Source organism: Anastrepha ludens, unplaced genomic scaffold, assembly GCF_028408465.1.
Source record: "Anastrepha ludens isolate Willacy unplaced genomic scaffold, idAnaLude1.1 ptg000157l, whole genome shotgun sequence".
In the NCBI taxonomy this organism is placed as follows: Eukaryota; Metazoa; Arthropoda; class Insecta; order Diptera; family Tephritidae; genus Anastrepha; species Anastrepha ludens.
This window is the reverse complement of record NW_026530074.1, coordinates 4448-17462: the sequence shown is the minus strand read 5'-3', so window position 1 is coordinate 17462 and position 13015 is coordinate 4448. Positions and strand designations below refer to the sequence as shown.

Below are 13015 nucleotides of genomic sequence, written 5' to 3'. Positions count from 1 at the left end.
AACGAATTTTAAATTTTCACAAAAACAAAAATGAAACAATTCAAGCACTACAAATTGAACTGCTTCTAATTCACGTTTTCTATTTTCATATAATACACCTCACGATTATTCAGCTGATTTTGACAACTTAGCCACCAAACACAAACACAAAAACAAAATACATTTAATTTGCAAACAATAAAAGCATTTTTCATAAACCTAACACACAGATCGAAGCACTTTAGGTTGTTACACATTTTTCTAGTAAACTTGCTACATACAATTTATGTATGTTTCGATTGGAAGCCCACACAAGCACAAAAATATTTATTTCCGAAGACAATAGTCAAAATAAACAATGATAAATTCACTTCAGGCTTAAGTTTAAAAACAAACACAGGCTTGTCAATTGAAACATATGTTCCTATGTAGATATCTTTGGGAGTGCGAATGCATTTGTTATGGCAATAAAATTCATGTACACATGATTGATCTTCTTCAGTTTACAAGTACTAATACATTTTTAAGATAGTTAAAGTTTTGCTCATCATAATCCCTTCTATAAAATAGATTAGCAACATAGATAAAAGTAAGAAAATATAATAACATTCAAATGCAAAAAAAAATCAAAAATATGTTGAAGAATTGAAAAATTTAATAGCTGGTTAGAACTGTTTCAGTATGAATATGCATGTATGTGCGTGTGTTGGTGTTGGTGATGGCGTTGGCTTTGGTGGGGTACATGATTATGAACTCAACACAAAGAACTGAGTAAATGTTATCGTTCGAAACGCACATGACAACACAAGGACTATGTTACAGGGATGCAGGTAACGCCTAATTACATACATACAATGCAATAAGTGTATAAAATGTCATCAACATACCTGTTGCTGTTGTGGCTGTTGTTGTTGGGGTGGTGGGGTGGCCGCTTTTGTGCGACTTGCCGAGGCCACATCTGTAGTAACTGTCGAGTCCAGACCTGGTGATACCGGTGGTGTTGTTGTGGTCGTCGTCGTGGTTGTGCCGACCGTTGGTAACGCTGCTTGTAACGAATGTGTTGCTGGGGGTGAGGAAGCCAGCCCAGTCGACGGATTTGTATCGAGCGTGTGTTTCGAAATGACGACCGTTGTGGTCTTTTGAATTTTATCTTGATCGTGATGTTCGGCTGGTGATTTGGGTGGAACTGAGGTGAATGCATCAGCAGCACGAACGATTTCAAGCACCTGCTCAAAACAGACAACAAAATAAAAAATTGTATGAGTATTAGGTAAGGGTTAACAAATATGCACATATGTACAAATGTAGATGAACTCAAGCGAGATTTATTTAGTTTAATACCTTCTCCGGGGTGCTCTTTTCCTTTGTTTGTACCAACGTTTTTTCGACATTTGTAAACGTGGCAAGCGCATCCTGAGGAGTTTGTGGTGGCGGTGGAACGACTCCGATTTTGGATGTATCACTTTCAGTTGCATGCTGTTGTGGCAAAGCGCCTGCACTCGGCGGAATGGTGGGCGAGTGGGCCAATGCCGCCACGGATGCTAATACTGATCGTTCGTTATTCAACTCGGTTTTCGGTGCAAAAACTTCAAAATCCTTAAAAGTTTTGAAAAAATTAGAACATTTGAAATTGTATTTAACAAATATACTTATTTTACTTATTATTATATATTATTTTACTCTTTTGAAAGCAATAGCAAACACTATTAATGGCCATCAATCACTATAGTCACTACCAGGTACATTTTTCTTTCTTAATTTTGTGCTATATCTGGAGTCATAAAGATTTTTCACCAACATTTCTTCTTTAAAAATATTTACAGAAAAATCCACTAGCCACGATAGATGTAGGGGCCATTAATAATATGTAATATCTACAAAATAAATAAATAATTCGCACGTACACTTCGGTTAGGAGTTTGCCAAAGCACCTCCTTCTATTTGTGGCGTTTGTCTTGATGTTGTTCCACAAATGGAGGGAAATACAATTTTAAGCCGATTCCGAACGGCAAATGGTTTTTATGAGGAGCTGTTTCTCATGGCAGAAATACGCTGGGAGGTTTGCCGTTGTCTGCCGAGAGGCGGAGATTCGAACCTATATCTATACTTATATGTATTATAAATATTTTGAAAGGCGTTTTTTCCTGTTCGCACACAGAAGCTTTATTTTTTTATTTTTTTATTTTTTTTTTTTGAATTTTGGTTATGGATTCTGGTCTTAGGCAATGGAACTTCAAGACTTTGAAAATCCTATAAAATCTAATAGCATACAAGGTGAAGCCCAAAATAAACAAGACTGTCGTCATAAAAATGTTTTTGATAACGCCATCTTTTTAGTAAGTTAGTTGGAAGTTAAATCCCTAGCTGGCTTCCAGTGAAAGATTGGTGACATTCGGTTCAGTGGAAGTGAGGTTATTACGTCTAAAGTGTTAGTATGTTTGTGTCATCGATACAAAAATTTGTTTCGAACAAAGAGTTATATCAAATTTTGTTTTAAAATCGGTAAAACTTTTACCGAAACATTTGAATTGATGAAAAAAGTTTATGGTGACGATTGTCTATCTCGTGCCAAAGTTCATGAGTGGTTTACACGTTTCAGAGATGGTTGTGAGGACATAAATGACAATGAACATACGAGCCGCCAAAAATCAGTAATCACCGAAAACTCCATCGAAATTGTTCGTAAATTTGTCAAAAATGAACCAAAAACATCGTTGAAATTCATGGAATCGGAGTTGTATATCTCCAAAACATCGATTTATCGCATTTTAACTGTTCATTTGACCTTACGAAAGATCTTTGCACGTTTCATTCCACACAAGTAAGTTAACTGAAGACCAAAAATTACTCAGAATACAAAATTTGAAAGACCTCATTAAAGAGACGAGAAAATATGAGAACTTCCTTTACAACATTGAAAATGGTGATGAAACGTAAACCTGAAACTAAGCGTCAAAGTGCCGAATGGAAGGCCCCGGATGAGCCACCACGTTCGCCCGCGTTTAGAGAAATCAATGAGTCGATGCTCATTTGTTTTTACGATTCCAAGGGAATTATCCACAGGGAGTTCGTGCCAACGGACCAAACCGTCAATGAAATTTTCTATCTTGGCGTTTTGAACATTTGTTGCATCGCATTCGTCGAATTCGCCCTGAATACCGCGAAGTAAGAAGCTGGCGCTTATTACATGCTAATGCACCATCTCATCGATCCACTCTTGTGGCTGATTTTTTGACTAGAAATCGCATTTTAACCAGCAATATCTCACCGTATTCGCCTGATATGGGTCCCTCTGACATCTACCTATTCGGGAAATAGCATTTGGTCATGAAAGAAAAACGGTTTGCGTATGAAGAAGCCATCCAAAAGGCTTGTACCGACGTCCTGAAGGACATTCCGGTCAATTACCTGAAACATTCTTTCGAAAGGCTTTTCTTTCGAGGCCAGAGGGGACTATTTTGAATAAATAAACTCGAAACTCAGTCTTGTTTATTTTGGACTTCACCATACAGAATACAGCGTGACGGAAGAGCGATGTAGGGATACATAGTGGTATGTATGCTTTAGGCCGGGTCGATTTGTGCGGAGGCAAAAAAATCACCCATTGCTCGGTGAAAATCATATTCCAGGGATCAAAATAAGAAACTTTGCCGAAGGAACCATACCTCTAAAACGAATTCTGATGTCCCCCAATTTGGGTCGAACTTTTAGTGTCTTTTGGCAAGGCAAAAAAATCGCCCATTGTTCTGTGAAAATCGAATTCTAGGGATCAAAAAAGGAAACTTAGCCGAAGGAACCATACCTCTAAAACGAATTCTGATGTCCCCCAATTTGGGTCGAACGAAAAATCCCACTTTGACCCATTTAGAGTGCTCCAATCGAGTCCAAATGTATGACCGACCCCCACTAACTTTGGACGGCCGATCCACCCACTTCAGTGGCATACTCCCTGGAACTCCCCTGGGGGGTTTCCCAAACAATCATTTCAAAATATCACCATTTTTGACTTTTATATGAGAAAAGAAACTAAAAAGTTCGAGCAATGAGCGATTTTTAAATCGATCCGCCCTAGTATGCATATAATAATTGCTAATGTTAATGTTAGTGTTGATTTTTCTGCTCAATAACTAATATGTAAAGATCATGGAGAAACAGTGTAGGGAATAATGTTAAGTCGTTAATGTTACCACAATGTTACTCCACAGAACAACTGACATTGCTGTTAGCACTTATATTATTTGTCTTTTGTGAGTATTTTATGAGTGTTAAATGCATTAATTATTTCACTTTATATACAAGCGAAAACGCGGGCACCAACTAGTGAATCAATAAAATAATGATGCATGGCAACCCATATGGGAGTGTAAATTATTTTAGGCTTCATTTAATTTTGTTTGCTTTGATAATAAATATAATTATGTATTATCTTCCTTATACTTTATACCCACTTGTCGTATGCGTTCATCTTCGTCGCGATCCAAGCTCGATATGCTCTGACTTTGGCTCAGTTCAGAGCCTGTTTCGGAAGCACGAGAACCTGTTGAACAAAGTAAATAAATAAAAAACAAAAATTATATTTAATAACACGACATCTAAATTTTAAATTTTCCTTCTGACAGAACAACAAGCACATAATCATTCAAGAATTCAAAGTAGTAACTATGTATGCATATGTAATTTATGCGACATAGTAGAGCACGTAAATGCCACATACGTACCCTGTCGACTGCTTGATGTGTGGAAGCCTGTGCTCATGCCGCCAGCTGCACCAATGGAATGAATTAAATTGGATTTGTCGTACCCTTTGCACACGACCAAATGGATTTCATTGCCAGCATTACGCAAAATATTTACTGCGTCCTGATGCGAGGCGCCCAACAGTGAATTGCCGTTGACTTCCAGAAGACGCATACCAACCTGAAATGCACGCAACAAACAAAATATAAAATTTAGTGCAAATACAAATTAACAATAATTGAAAACGAAGTACATAAAATTGAAAAGTTTCAATAAACAACCAAAAAAAAAAAAAAAAATGCCACAAAAAAGGAAACATTTTAGCGTAAACTTAGACACAAACTCACAGGAAAGTATTTTTCAATTTTTATTCAATTTTCCGCTATTCGCACAAATTAATGAAAAAAAATATTTTTTTAATATGCCTTTGTTCGCTTAAAGGTCAAAATATTGCAATCCGTTGCTTAAGTTTCTTCAACCAGATTCATAGTACGAGTATAAGCAGCTCACACAAGCACCATAGAAATACATACCTTCAACCTTCCATCGCGTCTCGCTGCACCGACTGAATTAATTTTCGACACAAATACACCCTCATCGGTGGGATCAACTGGATTGCCGCGCTGACCATTAAGTCCGCCCTTAATGTGCATGCCCAGACGTTCGCCTTCAGCTTTACTAATGACGATTTCCTGTGATTTATAATAATAAACAGTTATAAATAAAAAGAAAGCAGCATAATTTCAAAAGCACTGCCACTTGCAACATGGTAAATATGTATGGACGTAACAATGAAGGATGTATTTTGGAAACGGAGGAATAACGAATGGAATGAAGTGAACGGTTTAAGCTAAATAAATATTTTGCAAAAATGAAAAGCGTAAGTATAGTATAAATTTCGGAGTATTTTACGTAATTCCCTTCTGTATTCGCGATAGCGCAAAGAAAATGAAAACATAATAAACTATTTGTGTAATGCTTAAGTATAGGATACAAAAATGTACTCGTACTAGTACACTGTCATGCCGGAAAAGGAGTGATTTAAGAGTGCTGGAAACATTTTACTGAAGTAGATAAGATTTTAAAGTACTTTGGATTGAATATTGAGAAATATTTTAAATCTTGCATCTTAAATAGTTAGTATGTGATTAAAAATTCAATACCGGGTACGGCAAGCTAAGCGTTACCAAATATACACGGGCTATTGGTGTCCTCATTGCTATTGTAGCAGTTCATCAAGCCCCGCCAGTACGGTGTAGTCACCGGTCAACATCATCTATCCCATCTAATGGTAGGGCGAAGAAACATGCTGTTGAATAGGTGACTAGCCTCGTGCAGAGTACCTTCACATGCCACACATATCGCACCCTAAATACAAAAGGGTCACAACTCAAAATGTACCTTCTGCTCAAATATGAACGAGACGTTATCAATAAAACGGTCCGCGTATGACATATGGCAAAAATACATTTTTTGTTTTTTGGTAGGACTGTTATAAGCTAACATGGCAAATTTCAGCGTGATATGTCACATAGTTTGTTTTCTGTGCTACTGTAAACAAGTCAAGCTCGAGTGTGGAAAATTTTGAGTTGCGACCCTTTTGTATTTAGGGTGCGATATGTTGAGTCTGTCCGGGTCCATTCTGGATAGATAAGAGTTTAACCTGCTACAATATACTGAACGCAGTTGTGCCAAGATGACGCGGAACTCACGAGGGAGTTGAAGCTCTTCATCTGCGATGGGTGTTGGTTGGATGACGATAACGGAAGTCGAGGGGGCGGGAGTTTAAGAGGTGGTAGGAGACTTCCGACGAATGTCGTTTAAGACCTGTCTATATGCTGTTTGGTCCTGGTCAGTGTAATTTCAGATCTGCCAAGCTGGCTCAGCATACGTACAGCAAGTGAGTGCAAATAAAAGCTGCATAATTCAAAACTTTTTCTATCATTTGGTGTTGCATGGACGGATATATGAACCCGTGCACTTCCGAATGGTAGTCACGCACCAACCCATTCGGCTACGACGGTCGATCTTACGCAACTGCAAAAGAAACAGTTCGTCCCGAGGGAGTAAAGTAGAGTAGAATGGGGTAAGATAGGTATGGGGGCACAATAGGTAGGTGGGGTTTTCGTCGCACTGTTTTTGCAGAGATCACTCGTCTTATGTGAATTGAATACGTGGTGGGGAACAACGTTCGCGACTGTCATTTCGGCCGTCACCATTGATTAGTTATCCTAGTTCTGGCGACGTTTAGTTTTTTGTGAGCTTTTCTCCGACATAGCATTTTTTTTTATTCTACGGTGCAGTGCATTTAATGTATGTAAATATTTTTCAGGTGAGTTTTATTGTACGTAGAAAATAATGCTGAACACGAATAATGTGTTAGTTTTTTGATATTTTTGTTTTTAAAAAAAATATCGACACTAACATAAAACATGTGCTTGGGGGCAATATAGGTCAGGCGTCTGGGGGCATTATAGGTCACTACTTTTAATTGAATAAAATAAATTTTAATTGTTTTTGCAGCAAAATGGTGCGTAATTATGTGCGAAAAACGCCGAAACGAAGTGAAGAGGACGTAAAAAACGCAATCGCGGCAGTCCGAGATCGCGCTAGTGTTCGATCAGCCTCTAAACAATTTAAAATTCCGTTCGAAACATTACGTGCTTGCGTGATGAATTAATGAAAAAATCCTAACTTTTATAACATATGCAGTGCTCATACTCTATAAATAAAGGTTAAAACGTTAATTTCCAAGCCATGCACATTGTTCTTTTCCCCTAACATATGTGACCTATCGTGCCCCCCGATTTTGAAAATATCGAAAAAAAGTACCTTTGTCTTTTGAATGCAGCTTCCAAAATATTTAGCCAAACATAAGTCAGTATAACCAAAATGTTAGCAGATAAATAACCTTTCAAAATCTTGCTTATTTTTCAAAATCAGTGCAAAACCACCGTAGCAAGAGCTCTCCAAAAAAAAATGACCTATCTTACCCCATTCTACTCTAATTGTTGCGCTTGGTCGAAAGTGACCAACTTCTGCACATCGTACATCGTACATAAATTCTCAAAATTGGGAAATTTTCATATATTTTTATCAATCAGTAAAAAAATTATTTCATCAAACAAGAAATGTTTGGTCTGTTAAATAGGTAACGCTTATCTTGTCGAACCCTGTAGTTAAAGTGACATATAATATTTATACAAGATACTCGCTCGCTGAGTCCCTTGCGCATCCCCAACTAGTCTACGTGCATAAATATAATTTCTCCTGTCTGCACATGCACTTGAACGTTCTTTTTAAAATTGCACCATTCTTAGTAAGATGCAGAATAGGTGAATTTCTAATATATTCGAAATAATTGTGCGAAAAATAAGTGAAGACTACGTACTATACAAATATGCGTATGTAATTATGTAGGTATGTATAGTGTTGCATTTTGTGCAAATTGTTCGTTTTCACTTGAATTCTCACACTCAAAGACTAGTAAACATTTTAACCGACTTTCTTCTTCGACTTTTCCTAAGGTGTATAAAAACCTTACTGATATTAATTACACGTAACATTTAAAACTAAATTTTCGAATTCTAACTCGGTTTAGTCCTCAGTATAAACCATGCAATTCAGAAAACCCCTTTATAACACGTTAATAAAAATGAAGGAATAAAAAAAAACCAAAAACAAATTAATAAAAAAAAAAAACTTAATTAAAACTTTGATCGGCCTTCGGCTTTCAATCTTACTGAACTCAACCATTAACTTAACAAAAATCAATTAAATTTTAAACACATTTATGAAGACATTTAGTGAATAATCGAAACAAAAAGCGGCTTACCTCAGTATGTAAAATTTCTACCTCAAACTTGGATATTGCAATTAAAAAAGGAAAAAGGTGTAAGTATTTTTTAACTGTGAAAAAACAAGCTATAAAAGCTAAATTTGTTTTGCGGTTTTGGCGAATCTGCTCTGTACAATAATTTGCTCTGGGATATTAATTGATATTATAAGTATGCATATTTGCATTTTTTTATGAAATTATTTATACTACAAGCATAGTGAAGCTTAAACTAAGTAGCTTGTGAGAGCGAAGAAAAACATCTTCGTCAAAGACAAAATGCTCACCTGGAAGCCAGGGGGCAATGGATCGTGTTGTATTGTCAGCTTAATGTCGTCGCCAGGCTTCAGCAGCTCCATTACAGCCTCCTGGTGGGTAGCACGCGAGATATCCACGTCATTCACCTTCAAAATTCTGTCACCCATTCGTAGTTTTTCACATTTATGGGCAATACCGTCAGGCACAATCTGCAATTAAAATAATAATTTTGTTAAAAACAAGCATAAAGCCAACCTGATTGAACAATCTTAGTAATACATAATTTTAATTAGGGTATAATGTAGTAGCCTTTAAATTTCCTTTTGAGATTAACAGCGTTTTGCCATCACTTAGCATAGCATTAACAGCATTTTACGAACATTTGTTCATTTACATTTACGCTGAAAGCGACAATCCTACGCAAGGTGGAATGAACAAATGAAAACTTTAGTAAACACTTGTGCAATTTATGACAGCATAGTCCAGCGCAAAACTTCACTGCATGCCAAAGCACAGCTAAACGAAGGAGAAGTGGGAGCGGTTATTATCCACTGCTGTTGTACTTACGTATGTATGTATGAATGTATTGAGTAAGGGTATATGTGTGTATGTGCATAAAGACTAAGTGGAGGTGACAACGAAAAATGCCGCTTATTAAAAATAGGAGATGAAATATTTAAAACTACAATTTCTCTGCGCATATTTTCTCTGGCAAATGTAAATGAAGTCGAATAATGTATATGCGCGAAATTAAAAGAATAAAGAGAAATGACTGCGAACGAAAGGAGTCTCTAGTATACGTCGAAACTTTTAAAACATTTTGCACCCACAAACACATCCACGTATACCCCAGAAAATTCTAGGACATACACATTAAAACACTAGTTTCGTACTTGCCGTTGGAAGCAGAGTATGACAGCTGCGACTCGTGACATTGGGTGTCACTGAGGTCATTGCGGTCACACCAAATGGAAAATAGATGCAGAGTGATGCAAAATGATTGCAATTGAATGAAATAAAAATAATTAAAAAAATTATTTGAAAAATATCAACCATAGTCTAGTATGGTACCAAACAGCGCTGCTTATGCGCTAGTCTTGACCTGAGACAGTTCGATTTACTGCAATGTTACCTCCGCGTATATTGTTTGTGTAAATTTATTTTTAAAATTAAAAATCAGTCAAAGCTTAATGCCATACTAGGGAGCCACTTAATAAAAGATCAGGTGCCAACTTTTAATAGCTTATGAATTGCATAAGCTTTGCTAACATATTTCGCATGCATTTCTTATGAGTATGGAGTTTAATGCATTATATTTGCATACATCTGTACTCATGTATGTATATGCAACTACGTTTAGTTTATAAAAATTATCATAATACAAAGCGCAGGCTAAAAGTTCCTTTAGTAGGGGTGGGCCAGTGGACTTTCTATTTTAGAATATTGATGTAAACTAATTATTAAAATCACTTTTATATTGAGATTAAGAATAAAAATTCTTAAAATTAATTAAAAAAAACATTGGAATAAGAACTAGTTAATAATAAAAAAAATCGATTTTCGATTAAAAAAAATATATCTGTCATACGAATGAGGGCGACTTGTATTACGCCAAATGCCTGTAATGAATAGTTGACGTTAAGGCTGTGAATTTAAATATTTTCTGTGTAATGTTGGCACGGGAAACCGAAATCTGAAATCAATTGTATTTGATATTTATAAATCGGATAATTGTGAGATAATCTGAAAAATTATTGCATAGCTAACCTAAATAACACAAAGAGGTACTGGATATCAAAAGTAGTAATTTTATTTAAGCTACAAAATAGTTAAAGTCGCGCTATTACTGTTAGGAATATCCATGTTTTTTTTTTTTATTTCCACACAAAATGTCATGCCAAATAGGTCAAAATTGTTTAATTTTATTGGTAGAAATATACTTGAGTGCTGATAATACTATGCGGTACATGAAAAAAATAGTACCAATAACTAAAGCAGGGCTTTAAAAATGAATTTTCTACTAATTTGTCATATTAGGCCGAAATGTGTGTGATGATAATGATTGTTTATCCCATACGCAAGTTTGCCAAAATATTTTAATTCGATAGTCGTACACGGTATGGATCCCCAGAAAACATCGAAAATGGGTGATTTCATTCAAAATAATAAGAAATCCTCCGTGAAAAATCTTGAAATGGAATACGGGTCTTCTCACACAACTGCGTATAGCATTTTGACCAAATTGTAGGCATTCGTTAGCTCAATTCAATATGTAGGGGAGATGCTGCGCCTCCTTGTTTAACCGCGATAAAAGCAATCCTGTCTTTCAAGTTATGCCAAATGACAGCAGTGCAAAATTGCATTATGATCGGTTGACCAGTTAAAGCATAACTAACAAATAAATTCACTTTCACATTTACATTATTATTATGGATTGAGCTTTTCTCTTTCATCTGAAATTAGGTATTTTCCAATTCAAGCTCGGACTCAATTCGACATTTCCACGAGATACACTTTTTATGGAGAAAATTGGATGTTTTCTTTATTTGACTTGCTATTAACGTTTGAATCTTTTTTTTTTTTTCAAATAGTTGCATACGTCGGTCCTGGTGTACTGCTGATAATCAACAACTTCAACAAACTGTTAACCTTCTAGTTAAGGTTTATGTTTGAAACTGCTTTTCCGAAAAAAGGATTTGCCCATTTATTTGTGTTTACCGTCAATTTGAATGTAGTTTTGGTGAACAAAAGTATTATTACCGTCCCCTCTACACACCTTCGGCTTCCATGCTTTGGATTGGTGTCTTCTTGTAAACAGCAAATTGGGATTGAATTGTTGGATTGGCCTTTATAGATCAGGCATCTACCAAAATTATTTAAAATGTTTGGGCAATAGTTAAGCAAAAACTCAATTGTAAACAAATATGGACGGTCAAACAGCTATGAAGGCAAACTTGCGCAGAAATTAACACAAAGTTTGATTTGAAGATGTGAAGGCATTCTAACTAATGGTAGGGACTTTCAATGAGTATATAATACTACGTATAATAAATATTATAAGCCCATACAATGCAGTTTGTTAGAATCGAATTGGTCAAATAGTTTCCAAGTTATGGCGATCACACATCTATTAGACAGACTGTATTTTATTTAGTTTGTTTATTAGTTAGAAACAATTCTGTGTCTAAAACTCCAGTTGGGATGCACAATTAAAGGTGCAATTGTTTCACTGTTGGGTTGATTATAGTAATAGGATGTAGACAACAATTTTACTTTTACAGTATGAGATACAAGTGAAAAACTTCGGTTGAAATTGGTTAAAGTCCTAACCTCATTTACTCTCAACAAAGTATAGGAAAAAAAGTATAAACTCTTAACAGTTTGGAGCTCAAATTAAGGGATTTACATATATAATATTTACGTTTACATTAAACTAATTGATTACTCACATGCGATATAAATATCCCCGGTTCGTGTGATCCAAACGGCACACACGAATGATCCGTACCACCAATGATGCTGAAGCCAAGTGATCCTTGATTCTTGGGTAAGATAACTTCCTATAATTTGAATAAAATGGTACGATTGAACAAATGTGCCGGCTACAGTATAAATGTGAAATTATATTTACATTATTTTGATACATATTTTTTACAATTTACAAAAAAAAAAGTAATTTTGATAAACTTAAAAAAAAGCTCAATGAATATCGTTGATGATGTGGGTGGAAATTGTTGGTGATATTTACAAAATACAATATATCGACTTTCATAACTTAATCCTACTGTTAATAAAAGCTTAAGTAATTGCATTGGATATGAAGTTTATTAATATAGAATTATTTGTCCATGCAATGAGTGCTCTCGGCGATTCAGGTATGATTTTTCAGATGTGTTATGTATACAAAAAAGCGCATATGCATTTTCGTATGTTTATATGAAAATATGTGCATATAATAGAGCAAAGAAATAAGGACACTTACAAATAAGCAGAGATAAATAAGAACTCGTATAAAATATAATATATATTTTCAAAAGTTCATTTCGATAAGACTTATACCAAAATAACTTCAATTTTCCAACTATAAATTAGAATACCTTATCGCGAATTTTAGACTCTTGCTAAATAGTGTGACATTTAAATTTCATATTTATAGTTTCGAGAAAATGTTAAATGAGTTAAAAACCCCCTCAATGATTAAATTGA

General features: G+C 35.4%; 1 protein-coding gene across 1 annotated transcript in view; it reads right to left on the bottom strand.

The window, feature by feature from the left end:
• LOC128871225 (protein lap4-like) overlaps nucleotides 1–12369 on the bottom strand; it is a gene marked incomplete at both ends in the record, with an annotated part of 29573 nt that extends 17204 nt beyond the window's left edge. The window contains 7 exons of the mRNA XM_054113313.1: nucleotides 867–1205; nucleotides 1321–1575; nucleotides 4428–4516; nucleotides 4698–4896; nucleotides 5250–5408; nucleotides 8839–9018; nucleotides 12259–12369. Coding sequence (XP_053969288.1) covers nucleotides 867–1205; nucleotides 1321–1575; nucleotides 4428–4516; nucleotides 4698–4896; nucleotides 5250–5408; nucleotides 8839–9018; nucleotides 12259–12369 — 1332 coding nt within the window. The remainder of the gene's footprint in view (nucleotides 1–866; nucleotides 1206–1320; nucleotides 1576–4427; nucleotides 4517–4697; nucleotides 4897–5249; nucleotides 5409–8838; nucleotides 9019–12258) is intronic.
• Nucleotides 12370–13015: the final 646 nt, after the last annotated feature.